Source organism: Penicillium rubens, assembly GCF_028828025.1.
Source record: "Penicillium rubens strain IBT 27055 chromosome Unknown utg000003l_segment0_segment0, whole genome shotgun sequence".
Classification (NCBI taxonomy): domain Eukaryota; kingdom Fungi; phylum Ascomycota; class Eurotiomycetes; order Eurotiales; family Aspergillaceae; genus Penicillium; species Penicillium rubens.
The window spans coordinates 8,636,897-8,654,159 of record NW_026890601.1 but is presented as its reverse complement, the minus strand read 5'-3'; the positions used below and the strand labels follow the sequence as shown (position 1 = coordinate 8,654,159).

General features: G+C 48.2%; 9 protein-coding genes across 9 annotated transcripts; 4 read left to right on the top strand and 5 right to left on the bottom strand.

Moving 5' to 3' along the window:
- Window positions 1-217: 217 nt before the first annotated feature.
- N7525_009535 (putative secreted antimicrobial peptide) lies at window positions 218-553 on the bottom strand (the record flags this gene model as incomplete). The annotated part of the gene is made up of 1 exon (XM_061214773.1): window positions 218-553. The coding sequence occupies one exon, from the start codon at window positions 551-553 to the stop codon at window positions 218-220; it is 336 nt and encodes a 111-aa protein (XP_061069204.1).
- A 2,123-nt stretch (window positions 554-2,676) lies between these two features.
- On the top strand, window positions 2,677-4,221 carry N7525_009534 (uncharacterized protein; the record flags this gene model as incomplete). Its single annotated transcript, XM_061214772.1, has 1 exon — window positions 2,677-4,221. One exon carries the CDS (start codon window positions 2,677-2,679, stop codon window positions 4,219-4,221), a length of 1,545 nt encoding a protein of 514 aa, XP_061069203.1.
- Window positions 4,222-4,564: 343 nt separating this feature from the next.
- N7525_009533 (uncharacterized protein) lies at window positions 4,565-4,951 on the bottom strand (the record flags this gene model as incomplete). Its single annotated transcript, XM_002563587.2, has 1 exon — window positions 4,565-4,951. One exon carries the CDS (start codon window positions 4,949-4,951, stop codon window positions 4,565-4,567), a length of 387 nt encoding a protein of 128 aa, XP_002563633.2.
- A 938-nt stretch (window positions 4,952-5,889) lies between these two features.
- Window positions 5,890-6,069, bottom strand: N7525_009532 (uncharacterized protein; the record flags this gene model as incomplete). Its single annotated transcript, XM_061214771.1, has 1 exon — window positions 5,890-6,069. The coding sequence occupies one exon, from the start codon at window positions 6,067-6,069 to the stop codon at window positions 5,890-5,892; it is 180 nt and encodes a 59-aa protein (XP_061069202.1).
- A 410-nt stretch (window positions 6,070-6,479) lies between these two features.
- On the top strand, window positions 6,480-8,139 carry N7525_009531 (uncharacterized protein; the record flags this gene model as incomplete). Its single annotated transcript, XM_002563586.2, has 2 exons — window positions 6,480-6,690; window positions 6,755-8,139. The coding sequence occupies 2 exons, from the start codon at window positions 6,480-6,482 to the stop codon at window positions 8,137-8,139; spliced, it is 1,596 nt and encodes a 531-aa protein (XP_002563632.2).
- A 740-nt stretch (window positions 8,140-8,879) lies between these two features.
- Window positions 8,880-9,599, bottom strand: N7525_009530 (acetolactate decarboxylase; the record flags this gene model as incomplete). The annotated part of the gene is made up of 1 exon (XM_002563585.2): window positions 8,880-9,599. The coding sequence occupies one exon, from the start codon at window positions 9,597-9,599 to the stop codon at window positions 8,880-8,882; it is 720 nt and encodes a 239-aa protein (XP_002563631.2).
- A 774-nt stretch (window positions 9,600-10,373) lies between these two features.
- Window positions 10,374-12,219, top strand: N7525_009529 (thiamine pyrophosphate-binding protein; the record flags this gene model as incomplete). The annotated part of the gene is made up of 2 exons (XM_002563584.2): window positions 10,374-10,479; window positions 10,538-12,219. 2 exons carry the CDS (start codon window positions 10,374-10,376, stop codon window positions 12,217-12,219), a joined length of 1,788 nt encoding a protein of 595 aa, XP_002563630.2.
- A 480-nt stretch (window positions 12,220-12,699) lies between these two features.
- N7525_009528 (glycoside hydrolase family 32 protein) lies at window positions 12,700-14,823 on the bottom strand (the record flags this gene model as incomplete). Its single annotated transcript, XM_002563583.1, has 4 exons — window positions 12,700-13,563; window positions 13,632-14,455; window positions 14,516-14,597; window positions 14,662-14,823. The coding sequence occupies 4 exons, from the start codon at window positions 14,821-14,823 to the stop codon at window positions 12,700-12,702; spliced, it is 1,932 nt and encodes a 643-aa protein (XP_002563629.1).
- A 1,362-nt stretch (window positions 14,824-16,185) lies between these two features.
- Window positions 16,186-16,671, top strand: N7525_009527 (nucleoside 2-deoxyribosyltransferase domain-containing protein; the record flags this gene model as incomplete). The annotated part of the gene is made up of 1 exon (XM_002563582.1): window positions 16,186-16,671. One exon carries the CDS (start codon window positions 16,186-16,188, stop codon window positions 16,669-16,671), a length of 486 nt encoding a protein of 161 aa, XP_002563628.1.
- Window positions 16,672-17,263: the final 592 nt, after the last annotated feature.

The following is a 17,263-nucleotide window of genomic DNA, read 5'->3' as shown; positions in this document are numbered from 1 at the left end:
TATGAGAAAATTGCCCGATGAGATTGGATTCAAAGCTCAAAAGCAGAGAGCAAACATGTCCTTGATATGCCTCATCCCCGAACTACCATACATTGATCGACCTAGTTCCGAAATACTCCATCTAGGAACTAACAATGGACAGAAACAGGCAATCGAGTACAAATTTACATCATAAAAGAGATATTTCTCAAAGCCCTGACCGAGTAAGCTCCGAGATTCAGCAAGTTCCGCCATGGATCTTTATGCAACCAAATCGATCCCAGCCCGTAGGAAGTTTCACACACGTCTGATCGGAGTTCTTGGAGATACGGGGGCCCACGCAATTTCCGTTTCTATCGGGCTTTTGCTGATAGAACGAGGCTGTTGCTTTTTGGAAGTTGAGTGAGAGGCTTTGGACTTTGTAGTTTTGTGATAGCCCCGTGCTTCCACAGGCGCTCACCGAGCCAATATAGTTATCCTTCTTGCAAGCGGTGCCTTTGTAGGCCTTGACCACTGTGGCATCTGTAGAGACAAGGAGAGAGGCCAGGAGGGTGGTGATCATAAGGAGCTTCATGGTGGAATTGGATTTCAAGTTATTCTGACCGGAAGATAATGGGTTGGTTTGTTAAGAAATGGGTCGAGCAGGGGGCAGATCGCTGCTTTATATGTTTGGAAATGCTATAAGCTGACGGGCGGTTTGGTTTGCTCGCTGATGTCTGTTACGAGGTATTGAAGAAGCTGTATCCAATGGAAAACCACAGTAGAAGGCCTAGCTGTGTGCTATATCAACTGCAGCTCGTATTAATGTGTGCCAAGTGGACTAAGAAGTGAATACGAAAAATGGACTCTGTTACCCCGGTCATACTTGATGCGATGTAACCTCCGTCGGTGTTGAGTCCGGAATGGGGTCAGACTATCAGGACCACACCAATTTTGCTCAATATGATTAATTATCTAAGCTTAGATCTTATAGGGATGGAATTCTAGACTTGAGGGGGAATTCAAGAACGAGGAGAAGGAGATAGTATATCTTCCAGTACAGGATGAATTAAATTAGATTCACCCTATGAACAAAGACATTCTCCCCCGAACCTTATTTCAAAACACCTCTAACTATATTCAAGTTAGTCTGCCGATTGGTGTGCACTCTAGCCTGGAGATGTGGGGAGAGTCCAATCCCGCTCGTGTCAGCCACCCATCCCCTAGGGTGGCAACTATAACCGAGCGAGCTATATAGAGACAGTAGTATTGGGTCTGGTTCCTAGCTTATTCAAACATACTTAGACATGCAGCTGCTAGCCTCTAACTGGTTGAATTCGGGTTAACTTTCGATTAGCTAGTGGCTTGATTACCATACGCGGAAGACAGCCGTTCGTATCATGATGTCCATGGTTCTCAGCCGCATACATAACCTTGACCCCGCAGACTAGTATTCGCAGTATATCTCCACCCTTGGATACTACGGGCTTAGTCCTCCACCAACCTACCAGTCTAACAACGGACTACAAGTCCTATCATGAAATTAACTGGAGCGCTCAATACTGCTGCTATCCAACTGGTATGATAGGATGCTAGGTGATAAGCTTCCAGCAAAGCTTAGTTTAGTATGCGATAGACTAGAAGTAAATGTGAATAGGAAACTATCTTACGAGATATAGAACGGGGTATACCTAGCACTACGGGGGATTGCTTGCTAGTCGATTGCTGTAAAGGGCAAGTTGGAGAGATTATCAGAAGCGAAGACCTAAAGGAAGTACAAGATCAGACGACAACTTGATCATTGTACAGGTAATTCAGAGCTCATAATGCGATTATCTCGACATCGATGGGACGACCGTGGAAAAATAGCCACTTGCCTGAGGGCAACCGTGCCTTATTATGCCATCTCGGTCCATACGTATGTATTGCTAGTAAGACTATTACAGGAAAGAGCAGTATAGACTGCCAAAACTACCATTTGAAACTTACAGAGATACCTTGACCATTTCTGCGAAATTTATATATAGAACAGCGGTATAACTAGAAAGGCAACAACTCAGGAATGATAAATAAGCACGCTAACAAGCCCCTATGAATAACAATTTCAATGGGATGCAACCTTCCCCTCGATCAGAGGCGCCTAGCTCGACCAACCCTTGTAGTGCTTTTATGTTGCGCTGGCAAACGGTCTAGATCTTCAACTTATGTAGGAGGATGTAGCCCTGGAGGATAAACAGATGACACTTACGCGATTACCCCACTGACCCCTCAACTGGCGAATAATCCTAGCGCATTGAATCACACCGTCTTTTACCATCTGCGCGTACCCATGCTGCATCACTGTGATATGTTGCCCAAATGTGATATCGTTAGACGCGCGGTCCAAAGGTATGTTTTAAATAAAAGCCTTGGTCCTCAACCTCTACTCACATCACTCCACCAAAATTCAAAAATCTCGTTTCCATGGACGATTCTCGATCTCCCGATGGGCCAAGTCCCCAGAATCCCACCGCGCAAAGGTTGGGCGAAGTCCTTTCAGCATGGCTTCCTAACACACCCGAGGGGATTTACCATCAATATTTGCAAACTCTGTCGCCCGCTTATGATCATTTGTTGACATATTCGCGATACGACCGAATCTGGCGTTTCTCCGAACATAGCCCTCATACCCTGTTTTATCACACTCAGATCTCTCTTCTGTCCTCTCCGGTATTCGTAATGGACATCGGCGACAACGACCGAGTTATGCGGAACCGTCAATATAATGGGACAGACGCTGATTCCATGAGGGAGCTAGAATCGCATCTTTCCAACCCGAATCCCCATTCGGAGGATCGCCATCGCTGCCGCATTATCTGCGCACAACATATCACTTGCCTAAGCATGGAGGCGTTAGGGACTGGACTTTCTTTAGATGCTAATGTCTTCAGTAACCATATCGGGACGTCATACAAGGACATTGAAAAGAGCACGGGAATTTATAAACTCTGCAACACAAAGATCGATCACATCTCAACGTCCGTCGGCACCTTCGAGAACGAGAAAAACCTACAAATTCTCAAAAGAGACCTGGGGCGACTTACCATTGCCAATGTTGAGCATGCGAAAGACCTCACGACCCGGGACTCGGTTGCCAAGTCCATCTATCGTGATCAAGATCGTCCTATCACGTTTTCTGTCGACGTGCCGCGAACGATATATGTGCAAGGATATCAATCGGAGGACGATAGAACAAAGCCTACTGGACGACACCTGCGTGCAAGAGTGCTGGCACTACAGGACCGAGTGTTAAATCGTCGCATTGCTCGGCAGCGCTTTGTGGACGATAGCATGTTCTGTGACCAGGGGGAAGGATATTCGCAAAACGGCCTAGACATTCTACAACATGTCACTATCCATGTCGTAAACGACAGCCTCAACCCCGAATTCCAACAAGGTATGAATAAATGGCTCCGTCTGCACAACCGCATGGAAAGCGAATGTTTGACTAACTTGTCCGTTTCGGTAGTCTTGGTTTTATTCCCACCCTATCCAGACCTTGATGGAAACGATGCATATGGAGACAGCGCAGGCAACGATCCTCATGTATTTCTTGGCCCCCTGAGGAAACAGGAAAGTACAAAATCATTCGAGGAATTCTGTCTAAATCGGGGCCAAAGGGACGGTGAATCCACTGAAAAATCTACGGCATCTCAACGGACAACGCCTCAAGACGTAGAAATCTTCGCTAATGACGTTCTTGAGAATCAAACTGGTATACCCAAGGGGATGACAGGAATTGTCGGGCTTATACGATCATATGCTCTGAATGCATGGTTCGATCGCCTTCAGACACTGAAAGACCAGCTTGAAGATCTCAGTCTACAAAATCTATCCCATCGAGGCACACAGCACAAAGAAGATCCACAGGATTCGGATGAGGAAAACCACACAGTTGATGGACTACTTGATGAAGAAGGGATGAAAGGTGCTATTCTTCGCTACATCTCGTCCCTGGACGGTGAATGCCAGCGGTTGAAACTTGATTTGCGTTTGGCGGAAACAGGATCATCCAGGAGTGACTTCGAAATGTTAGAGCAAGCGATGGAGAAGTACACTTACATACGATCGGAGATGGGCAATATTCTCGCTGAAACCCAACATCTGCTTGACATGAAGAACAGCAAGATACAACAAGAGTTGGTAACTCTTCAGATTAAAGAAAGCAGAGAGTTCATTGCACAGGCAACAACAGTGAAGAGGTATGTTATCAGGCTACCTTGAGAGGACTAGGACTGACATATGCTAGGCTTATCATAATATCCCTATTTTTCATACCGTTATCCTATATCTGTACTCGGCGTTAACACCCACCGGATGTGTGGAAATTCAGGGATGGCGAGAATCGTTGCTCCAGGGGGGTTGATTCTGCGGTCTGCAAGGTTTATTACCATAATGATGACTCGAAAATATAGAACCTCTCTTTTAAAGTCTCAAAAAGCTTTCTCGTATTTTATTCTTCAGCTATGATTTTGTATAGTCAGTTAGACATCAACTATACGTTTCGGACGGGAACTCTGTACAGCTCTTCCTCAACCTCCTTCCTAACAATGCTGAAATCAAACACCTAAGACTTGAGCCCCAGTTTCAGCATGTCCTCGTTGCTGGACACCTTGCCCCCGCCGAAGTTCTTCAAATTCCACTTATCAACACCCTCAAAATCTTTCAACTCGGTTTCGAGTCGTAGGACGTTCCTTCTCATACTCACTGTAATCTCTGGGCCAGTCACCGAGGCGCTGAAGAGCAAGCTTGAGCAGGAGCAGGAGCAGGAGCTGGCGGACATGCTCGCCGTCAGAGACGGAGGGCCATTGGCCCGGTCGGTCGAATCTAGGTCAGCGTCGAAGCCATCTATACTTTTACCGCTGTTGAGATCGTTCTCTTCTTCGGCCAAGGATGGGTCAGTGAGAAGGCTCTCGTGCAAGACTGCGCTCTTCCTGTAGTACCTGTTCGCCATGTGCTGGCCGTCCTTGAAGGACTGGTAGTGCACACCAACGGATCTAGCGCCCAGGTGAAGCGTCTCAGCGGGCGACTAGTTGATCATCTGGTTACGGCGGTTTCAGAGACCAGCCAGAAGCAGGGCAAGCTTCATATAGTTCTTCAGAACAGCGTTCTAGTTGACCTTAGATGTTCTTCCTTTGAAAGTCCGAACAGTTTGAGTAGCGCTCGATTAGAGTTCCCCGGATGTGCTAGTCGCCGATCATTGTCTTCTGCGCGGAAGCTTTCCGTTGCGGATATTACATTTGTCACTTTTGTATAATATATGTTGTATACCTCGGTAGCTAAGACAGGAGAGTATCATTAGCGCCTTCACTTCCGGTCTTGATTCGGGATCTGGTTTCCTTCCTGCGATTATGTGTGTAGAATATCTTTTTTTGTGTAGGAAGCTCATACCAATAGGAATACTTTACATTCTAGAAGAGTTCATGACATTATTTGTGTCGCGTGATGGAGTGATGGCCGGCCTGTGTTTGTGAAGGGAGTCGGATGGTGTTTGTTGCCTGACCTGTGAGGTAATTTATTTTGCCTCAGGCATCAAATGGGACCGAACCTGCCTAGATAGATAGTTAGATAGTTACCTAGGTAGTGTTGGAATAAAATACGGCATCTTCCACTAGACCAACACAAAAACCAAGGTTAATGTCTATGGCCTAGTGGGGGCTATATCCCAGTCTGACAAGTTAGATACTTCACCTCTCACTTCCTCTAACTCTCTTTCTCCTCTCCCCGTCCGTTTCTTTCTTTAAGAATCTTGTACAGTGTTTCTCTATACTGAATCTCCCCTGTATTAGGACTCCATGAGATGATCCAAGATCCCAGTACCTGAACCGCCAAGCCCGAAGGTCGGAGAACCGAACCTTAACGAGTCGTTACTCCTTACGAGGCTCCGATAGTCTAGCTCGGCTCCGCTTCCAGACACCCACAGCAGATGTCCAAGGGCCACTCAAGTTCAGTCAATTCCGTGGCATCCTCGGCGGACGCCGACTTCTTAGCATCTCCGATGTGATGGCCGCTACGGACACCCCACAGCATATGTCTGGGGTTACTCCAGTTCTCGGGTTCGGTCCGTGCCATCGGCAATTTGTTTATCGAGGTCACGCCCACAGATTGTAGGGATCTGGCTTGGAGAACGAAAGGAATCAGCAGCGGCCACCCTTTCCACAAACCATTGAACCGATGGCAAATCGAGGTATCTGACCAAACCTCACTCCCTGTCTTCATGTCATGAAATGGGCTGTCTGGGGATAGATGTGGAGAAAGAATTGGCTTTCCGGACTACCTCCATGAAAACGCTACTTCGTGGACAATAACCGGAAAGCCTATTTCTTACTTACTATTGATGCGGCATACGGCTGTCACAAATCAACTTATATGAACATGTGAACCTGTCCCGTCATCGATTCTTCTACCACCGACTCTTCCAACTGTCGTTGCTCCAGACCTCCTTTCCAATCTTTGCTCTGTGCATTTTATATGACATCGCCATGGGTTTGAAACCGTTCCTTGGCCTTCGAGGAAATGCCCTCCTCCGAGCAGCCCTCTTTCTGGTTGTTTGCCCGACATTTACTTGCTATGGATATAACATGAGTGTGGCTGGTGGCCTGTTGACGCTCGACGCGTTCAATGATCAATTCCCTAGGATGGACACGATCCACACCAGCGGAGCCCTTCAGCAAGAGAACTCGCAGATTCAAGGTCGGCCAATCACCGCACATATATATACATCCTTGGTCCTCTCTGACAGACAAGATCTTACTAGGCACCGTGATTGCTCTTTTTACCGTTGGTGGCATCTTCGGCGCGTTATCATGCGTCTACTTCGGCGACCGCTGGGGCCGACGTAAGGTAATTTTCATAACCAACTTCATAACTATCATCGGCGCTGTTCTTATGGCGACTTCCTTCCAATTTGCCCAATTCATCGTCGCGAGGCTGGTTCTCGGTTTAGGGATTGGAGGGTATGTAGCGACGGTCCCCGTTTGGCAGTCTGAAATCTCGCCAGCGCATATGCGAGGTTCAAACGTGGTAACAGATGGCATCTTTGTCGGAAGCGGTGTCGCACTTGCTCTATGGATTGACTTGGGCTTTTATTTCGTCCAGGGTAACTCAGTCATTGATGGCTCAGTCTCTTGGCGGTTCCCCCTCGCCTTCCAGGCTATCATGCCCGCCACCGCAATGATTTTTATTACTATGCTCCCTGAGTCCCCTCGCTGGTTAATTAAGACCGGTAATGTGGCGCAAGGACGAAAGGTTCTAGCAGCATTGCTTGATGACGAGGAGGACTCAGATATCGTTGATGATAGCGTCCGCGATATTGAAGAATCTCTCGTCCACTGTGGATCGGGGGCGTGGACTGATATGTTCACAAACGGAGAACAACGTCTCTTCCATCGCGCATACCTAGCTGCAACAGGCCAGATGTTCCAACAGATGTGCGGTGTGAATGTGATTACATACTACGCAACCACCATCTTCGAGCAGTATCTCGGAATGAACCCTGTGAATTCCCGCATTCTCGCTGCTGCGATGCCTCTAACGCAGCCTTTCGGTGGCTACCTCGCGTATTACACTATCGACCGTCTCGGCCGGCGACCTCTATTGCTATGGAGTGCCGGAGCATTAGCGGTTTGCATGGCAGGTCTAGCCGGCACCACCTCGCCCGCCGCTGGCGATAATACGGGTGCGCTCGCGATGGCCGTGGTCTTTCTCTATGTCTTCCAATTCATTTCGACAATCGGTTATGCCGGCCTGACCTTCCTCTACGCCGCGGAAATAGCACCTCTCCAGATCCGCGCCGCTGTGAACGCGGTATCCACCGCTACCGTATGGTCTTTCAACTTCCTTCTAGCTCAGCTGACTCCTATCGGCTTTGCGAGGATCGGAAACAATTTCTATATTGTCTTCGCCGTCATCAATGCGCTAATTATACCATCCGTGTATTTCTTCTTCCCCGAGACAAAGGAGCGTTCGTTAGAAGAAATTGATGAGATCTTTGCGCGGTCCAAGAGCATCTTTGACCCGCCCCGCGTGGCGCGCGCCATGCAGCGGAAAAGGAAAATGGTTCATATCGGTGAACCGTCTTCTGAGACTGGGGATAATACCGAATCCAGCGACGATGCCCTCAAGGTGGAATCCAAGGCGTAAGGGGGCATTCTTCTACGCAAGTTCGCCCGCCACGGGCAGGTACAGCCTTTATTACCCGAACACTTTGTCGGAAGCAGATGAGATTTCCACTTGAATTTCGGTCTTTTTCGGTAATTAAAGATGGTACAATTGCCCTGGGACACGCATCAGGTCGGATTTCCTCTATAGGGTTCCGGATATAGCAGACGTTAAATGGCCTTGATTTTTTTTTTATGCATCCATATACCCAGTAAAACGACCTAATTAATCTGCATAATTCTAATAGAGAGCTTAGTGCTCTAGTACAGCGCCGTGTGGGGAATAGACAAATGTTGTACACCACTGTGAATATACACAAGGTAACGGAAGCATATGCCGTTCTCCTCGTACAGCTATCAAGCTTTGCTAAGGAAGACCTGATAACACCTGATTGGGTGGGATTAATAGATCAACCCCAGTTGCATTGGCTTGTCACTGTCACACGAATATGCTGCACGTCCTTCTGTGAATAGGTCGGATCGGCTCCATGGCTTCAATCTATACATTTTAACACCCCCTTTAGACCCGTCAATACCGTCCTTGGCTATCAATAATTTGACTGATTCAGATTCCCGCATGGTAAAATATCTTGGCATCTTGGCGTTATATAGCGTCTAGGTATCGACGCATTCAGAGGTTTGACGTATAAACTAGAGCACACATCTTGCAATCAATTAAATTTGATTCAACCTCGCATAATCCGGAATAGTCTTAAAATGATATTATTGATCCAACCCTTCTGCACTTCTGATCATCCCCTTATCCGGCTCCACAATCACCTCCGAGTTAAAGTCTTCCGTCTCGGGTAGCTCTACATGATACTTTGTGATCACAGCTCCACTAAGTGATACATCTCTGGCTTGAAATCCCAGGACATGTCCACCTGCTTTTCTATCCTCTGACATGAAATGCAAGTGAAGGCCAACCACACTAAACGCTTCTGTGAACGCAGGAGAATAGAAGCCGAAAATCGTTCCCTGCTGTTCCTTGAATGACCGAACACTTTGCCGATGGACAACCTCCGCCAAAGTCTCACGATGATGGTTCTGACGAGGGGCGACTCTGTAGGTAATGTGAGGAAAGACTGCGTCCACCCGAATTGCGAAAAAGTGATTGGCTGTGGACGGATAGAGGCTTGACATTTCACGCATCAAAGTCTCATGCGTCAAATATGGAAGCGTAACGGCTTTCGATGGCTCGAAGAAAGTGACCATAAGAAATGCAGTGATGTCGGACTCTTCAAGCGCGCGAACACCTCCAGTGGATGTGTATTGAAATGCCTGCCCATCGATGATAATGACCTCACCATCAAGCCCGGCAAGAGTGCCAAGTCCATGGTCACCATATCTGAAGGCCTGGAAAACTGGAAGGCCGTCTGTGCAGATACCTTGAGCAAGGCTGCTGATAATGGAATATTGATATATTTGATTCACGCCTTCCATGGTTGATAGAAGCATGGATACGTGAGATGAAAGAAACCCGAGAAAGGACACCGATATATATAGCATTTTTGAATAGACACGCAGACTTCTACATCGCCCAAGCTGGTGACGTGCGTTTTCCCTGCTGTAATCATGCATGTGCACGTCATAGCAGGGGGAGAAATCCACAGTATTTCCTATTCCAAGGTGTGTATCTACGACCATTTTACTAAGATCTGGAATTAGAATACCATAAGCAACTGGTATTATGCATCCAGCGCATGCGCGTGATACATGACACAAAAGTCTACTTAGATCTTACATTGTGGCTTATGCAGACAACCCGAATTGGGCGATGCTAGCTTCGTGGTGGCAAGAGCCATACCGTCGACGCTTTATTGAAGTATATTTCTAAAGAGCTGTCTCGGTGCATACAACAATAGGCCATGATGTCAATACCTGAGGTAACCACGAGATAGTCGAACGAAAAGCTCTCGGATTCCAGCCTCCGGGGGCAATACCCATCTAAGACCTCCACCCTAAACCCTTTCATCACCGGCCACGGACTCATCTGCTTGAACTTTATTACAAGATGCTGGTTTCTGAAGATAATCCTCTGTCGAGTGAGGGTCACACAAGCGTCGTCATTGCATGTCCTGCTTTTACTCGCAAAATTTCGTGATTATTCCAGGTTCGTACCTGACGGATATAAAACGAGGCACTGCCACTACCTCATATTAGATTGAAGAGATCAATTCTCATTTATTTATTTGTTTGCCTATAACATCGTTCAATATGGAATCCGAGAGCAAGATATCGATGATGCTTAATAGCTTAGTTGGTCTGAACGGTGGCGAGATCTTTCACCAGATACTAGCAGCCAAAGGAGTTGAATACGTATGTGAGTATTTCATTCCCACCCAATATCCATGTTTTATTTAGTTACTGAATTTGCATAGTCGGCTACCCAGGGGGCGCTGCCCTGCCCCTTCTTGATGGAATCTATCAAAGTGATAAACTCAAGTTCATTCTATCTCACCATGAACAAGGTGCAGGGCATATGGCAGAGGGATATGCCCAAGCAACTGGAAAGCCTGGAGTCGTTCTCGTGACATCTGGTCCTGGTACCTCCAATTTGACAACACCAATGTTCAATGCACTGCTTGATGGAAACCCCATGGTAGTCGTGTGCGGACAAGTTGCAACCAGCGCAATTGGCTCCCGCGCGTTTCAGGAGATAGATGTACCCACCCTGGCAAAGTCATGTACTAAATGGTTCACCGTGGTGCAGACGGTGGAGGATCTCCCGTTGTCGCTCGATATGGCTTTCCAACAAGCTATTGGAGGGGGCGGCGGGCCAGCTTTGGTAGCTATACCCCAAAATATCAGCTCTGCTATATTTGACAAAGCAGCACTGGAGAAGGCATGTAAGAACCTCTCAGTGTCAGAGGCACCAGTGATCGAAACTCATTTGCAACAACCTAGTCTGGGCATCTTGCAGGATACAATTAGACGGGTAGCGAGTTTGGTCAACGTGGCAGAACAGCCCGTGATCATAGCTGGTCAAGGAGTCCTGAAGAGTGCTGAAGGCACTTCGCTGCTCACATCTGTCTCCGAAGCATGCCAGATTCCGGTGGCGACTACTCTCCTTGGCTTGGGGTGCTTTGACGAGACAAAGGATGAGTCCCTCCACATGGTCGGCACACACGGAGCTATGTATGCCAATTACGCCGTGCAGAATGCAGACCTCATTCTAGCTTTAGGTGCTCGGCTCGATGAACGTGTTGTCAGCGATCCAAGATCATTTGCGCCAAATGCTCGAGCGACCAAAGAAGACCGAGGAGGCATAGTGTATTTCAATATCGACCCTGATAGTATCGGCAAAGTGGTCGAGGCAACGGAATTTGTGAATGGGGACTTGAGTCAAACGCTGCCTCTGTTGATGCCTCATCTACAGAAGCGGACGCACCCTGCATGGCTCCAACAAATACAAGACTGGAAGAAGCGATACGCCTCCCCGCCCATGTACGCCGGGGGTGAGACACAAATCGTTCCAGCACAGGTACTGAGGGAGCTTGATCGACAGCTTGATTCGCTGCCCACGAAGACAATCCTGTCCACTGGGGTAGGCCAACACCAGATGTGGGCTGCGAGATGTCACCGCTGGCAAGTGCCAAGAACACTCATAACTTCGGGCAGCCTTGGAACGATGGGCTTCGGGCTTCCTGCCTCCATTGGTGCAAAACTTGGTTCGCCAGGGTCGGTGGTGATAGATATCGATGGGGACGGATCATTCTGCATGACAATGGCCGAGCTTTTGACCGCATCACAATATGGTGTGGGAGTGAAAGTGATCGTTTTCAATAATGGAGAACAAAGGATGGTTTCGCAGTTTCAGCAAACCTATTACCAAGGCCGAGTGGCTCACACGCGCTTGCAAAATCCGGATTTTGTGTCCTTATCAAAAAGTATGGGGTGCGATGCGCGACGATGTGTCTGTCCTCAAGACCTTCGAGGTTGTATTGAGTGGCTTCTGAGAGCGGAATGCCCAGCGCTTCTGGAGATGATCCTGGATAATGAGCCGCCAATGCTTCCGATTGTGCGCAGTGGGGCTTCCTTAGACACCTTCTTGTTTGAATGAGGTTGTTCTATTGCACTTCCGGTACCGCTTGCGCATAATTTGATTTCCCTTTTCGATGATGTTGTTTCGGACGGTATCTATTTGCCTCGTTTCAGTTCACATGTACAATATGGATCTAGACATGCAGCCTATCTGATATAAAGAGCGACCTTCTTGGTTGCAACCTACTTAAAGTAGCTAATTACTGTTGGAGCAAGTTAAAATTGCATCGACCTAGGGGATGTCCTGCTATGTAGTAACCGTCGGGGGCTACGATACTGGAGGGTTATGTACTATTAGAATTGGAAAATCGGGAAGAAGAAAGGTGTGATAATGAATCTATGAAAGGAGGTTGTATATGAAGCCTCCATGAACAAGAGAATGGCAGACTAGCAAAAGGCTCAGCCTGCACATAAAGAGACAAAGACATAAAGACATACAGTAACAGCTTTGTACAATACTGAGGGTTATGTAATAGAGACACAATTTGCTTTCTCTTCTTTAGTTCCCCTCCCACCAAGTGTAGTTGTTAGTTTCGGCAGGAGTGTCAAAGACGAGCTTGGAGCTGCTGTTCAAGGGTCTGTCGGGCCAGACGTTGAGCAAGCCATCCCAGACCTGAATGTCTTCGTACTGGACGCTGACACCAGGCGCATTGTACAAAGCAAAGCCATTGCTGTCCTCCCTGCTGGGATAGATGCGGCCAGTGAGAGCAAAGCGGTCATTGACAAAGACCTCGACGAGGGAGCCGTCGACGAATATGTTCATTTCGATCGGTTCGGTCATAGGATTACCGCCATGAATTCCTGCCATCTGGTAGGGCTCAAAGTACCCAGCCAGCGTCGTGTTGGGGAATACCCTGATCTGGGAGGAGTGGGCGCGGTCCAAGACGACGGACTTCTTCGACGGATCATAGTAGATGTTCGTGTACTCCTCTCCACCGGGCGAGGCAGCGACCGTCACACCTGTGACACCTGTGGTGTTCTTGATATTCAGCTTCAATTCATAGGAATTACTGAGAGTGCTGGGCAGGCGGATGTTGCTGGTGTTGCTGCACATCTTCTTTCTACAATGAGACCGGGTGTGGCGAGAGCCACGGCGAAGACCCGCAACTACATCGCTGGCTGGGCGCACGCCCAGGGTGCTTGCAGTCCATGTGCCATTGGAGTTTGACATATAGCGGGAGTTGCCAGGGGTGGCGTCAGCAGGGTTGTGGACAACACCGCTGGTCTCTTTGATGAAGAGTTCCCGCGCCAAGGACAGCGCCCCTTGGTAGCCTTGCTGCGTGATGCCGAAGTTGTTCATGTCCTCGCTTGCCCAGCCGTACTGAATACGGCGGTTATTCTTAGTGTCATCGAACGAGGTGATCTGGCAGACCATGTTAGTATTCCATCGTTCGAGTAGATCGCACGGTATAGTTATGATCTGATTCTTACCGCATATAGAATACCCCAGTCGCTCGCACCGCCTGAGACAGGGTTGAAGGCAATGCTACCATTCGGACGCGTGGAAATTTCCCCCTCATTCCACAAAGACCATCTCCGGTCGTGGAAGCTGACCTCGCCTCCTTCAGCACCCATGCTGACGAAGTAGCGGTCACCAATAGCGAAAAAGTTGGAAACTTCAAAGTTGAGCCCATATGATCCAGTTTCCTCCAACGAGCCCAAGGTGCTGTTCGCTGCGGGTTCCCACAGAGCACCAAGGAAAGTCCAATTGGTGAGATCAGACGCGGGAGCACTGTACAAGGGCATGCGAGGGCCAGCGCCTTTAATACCGGAGCCAAGGATGGCATAGTAGTGAGGCTCGGACTTGTCTAGTAGTGTGTCCAACTGGGGAAGCAGGAGGTAGAAGGGGTCCCGCCAGCCGGTGACGTTCCAACCGTCAGGTGGGCTGCTGATGACTGGGTTGTCGGCATATTCTTGCCATGTCACTCCACCGTCGGTGGAGTATGCCAGACTTTGGCTTTCGGTCCCATGCAGATAGGGTAAGGTATACGAGGTTGGCAGTTTTGAAACGGACGTGTAGAAGGCGAGAATCGTTCCATCGACTTCACCAGAGATATTGACGGGCTGGGCTGTCCCGGAAAAGATGCCCAGATGGTTGTACATCGGTGGATCGTGGTGGTCGCTAGTCAAGTTGGTCGTACCAATTGACATCGCTTCTCCGTCTTGCCATCCTGCAAGCGCATTGCCGGGGTTGTGGTCAACATCAGTCCAAGTTATGAGGTCACTGGACGTCGCGTGTCCCCACGATATGTTGCCTATATTGATGAGACATTTAGCAATGATCCTCCTAGACAGCTAGGGGAGGGAAACAGTACCCCAGTTGACATGATTGGGGTTAAACTGGTAGTGCATATGATAAATGCCTTCCACCGGGTCGTACATCGGGGCACAAGGGTCCTGGATCAATGGTTAGTAACACTTGGTTCATTTAGGGCTGTTCGGAATTGGAAATGAGACATACATTCATCCACCCTGCAGGCGCCAAGAAATGGGAGTACGGTCTCCAACGAGTGAAAAGGCTATTGTTTCCCATTTTCTCGACCATGTCCTCCGTCAGGGTTTGACCCCATACGGTTGAGACGGTGAGACCGAGCACACCAAGAATTGCTGTCTTCGAGGCCATAGTTGCTGTTTGGACTATTCGCACCTCCAAGTGAGGGTTGATAGCGCCTTCTTATAGTTGAAGGGCAAGTTGCTCATTTTGCTTTCCCGGGGTTTCATCGTAATATCTTCGGGTGGAAGCCTAAACCCACGGGGTTCCATGCTCCCCCCCGCAAATTACTGAAGGACGCCGATGGGTCGGGGAAGCTGTCTAAGTTTTAGTCGGGGGTGGAAGCAACTCAATGCCGACCCCACAATCATGCTGGGCTGCTCACAGCCAATGGCAGTCGGCCGGAATGAATTGGCATTGCAAACCCCCGAGAATCTCCCGAGTCTTCGGAAATTTGCCCCTATTAATCCTATGTTGTAGGTGAAAAATGTCACCCCCATTCTCTCTTCTCATGCTAGTCTCTAGATTTCTTATCTCTTATCCTTAACGCACCCCGGTCGCTGAGAAATGCAAAAAAAAAAAAAAAAAAAAAAAAGAAAGACCAAAAGACATACAACATGTCTAAGGTCGTGGTCACCTATCGCCCACGATTCGAGCATAGGCGGCTCGCGGCTTTAAGCTTATCGACACTAAAGAAACCCATAGATATCTTAATAAAAGCACTACTGAAGGTCAATTTTGAACGGCTACGAAAGTTTCTATTCAGTAGGTAAGAGAGACGGATTAACACTTTAGATACTGCCTCTTCCTATAACTTTGACTGGACCAACCAGTTTGATTGATTGATTTATGCTTCTAATACTGTGTCTAGAAGGGGAAAGGGGAGGAGGGGAAAGGTTGACATACATAGGATATCTTTATGTGCAGACTGAGCTTTGATAGTTTGCCATTCTCTTTGTTAATGTAGGCTTATATACAGCCTCCTATCACTATTTCGTCTTTTTAAGTAAATGTTGAGATTCCATAAGTGGCTGAGATCAAATATAGCACATGGAACCATACCTACCTACCTACCTACCTAGGTAGGTAGGTATGTACCTACAGGTAGGTAGATCACATTATGTCAATTACTCCGCACCTTGGTCAGCAAGGCTCACCACCAAGACCTTTTGCGGATTCCCCTGGAATCTAAAACAATTATAGCCTCATTCCGATAAAATACATGAGAACTGGACCGAATAACATCTGTCTCTAGACTGTTTTACATCCAAACCAACACCGGCAATCATTAGCGTCCGACGACAGCACAACGCTGAATATTATCAGTCCACCCCCGCCTTATCCACGCGGTGGAAAAAAAGAAGTCTGCATCAGTCGCCAATTACCACGGAAAATTGGCCTTCCAAGCTGATGTCCCGAGCCCGTGCTCTGCACCCTCTCTTTCGTTCTTGTTTTCTTCAAACGACTCCCAATAATACCTTTGCGTCCTTAACAATGACCCAGGCAAAGAACCAGGTCATCTACGCGCCTTCAAACGAAGCTCCACGCGGCGTGAAGTCCATATTTCTCGCTGGCACCACTAGTAAAGTCGACAACTATGACTGGCGCGAGCGTCTATCCACCGCCCTCTCCGACATGTCTGTCACAGTCTACAATCCGTACCGCCCTGATTGGGATAGCTCGTGGCGTGAGGAAATCGACTTTGTTCCTTACCGCGAGCAGGTGGAGTGGGAACTCGAAAAGCAGGAGAAGGCGGACATTGTCGTTATTTACTTTCACCCGGCTACCCAGGCGCCCATCAGTTTGCTCGAGTTTGGGCTCTGTGCGCGTGTACCTGGAAAGGCCATCATTGTTTGTCCCGAGGGGTACTGGAAGAGGGGGAATGTGCAAATTGCGTGCAAGAAATATGGGATTGAAATGGTGAACGATGATGATGGGCTGAGAGAGGCAGTTGTGAAGAGGTTGCTTGCTAGTTTGTGACTCCCTGGCCCGAGCCTCTGAAGGGCGAAACTAGACGTTGAAGATACCGGATCGATTGATGTAGAAACGGTCGACATACGGCCCCGTTTAAATGAAATACCAGGATTTTGTTCCTCCCCATCCACCAAACAGACCAAGGTGACCTGCCGGGTGGCTTAAGCGTAGACCTCCCCGGCATAACACAAACAATTCGAAGTGGTCGCAGATAGATTCCCCAACAAGCTTGGACGATATCGAAACCATTCCTATGGATGGCCGGGTAAACTAAAGACAATTTTAGCCGATTCTGGGCCGAGATATAGTCCGTTACTATTGATCCTAGGAGGACATTTGTCAACCGGTAGAAGCTACCTAGGTAGTATCAAGGAGTTGTGATCAAAATAACATGCCTGCAGAAAAAAAGTCAGTATAGGAGGGGAAGGACACGTCATCAGCTTAGGGGCGCCAGGATATCTAGGTGTAGAGTAGTGGTGTTCAGAGTATTCTGGCAGAGTACGCTTTTCCTCCGTACCGAGAAATTTAGTGTTAATTCATTTCTATTGAAGACATTCAGAGTTTACGTCGGACAGAATTCATTGGCTAATTCTACTAT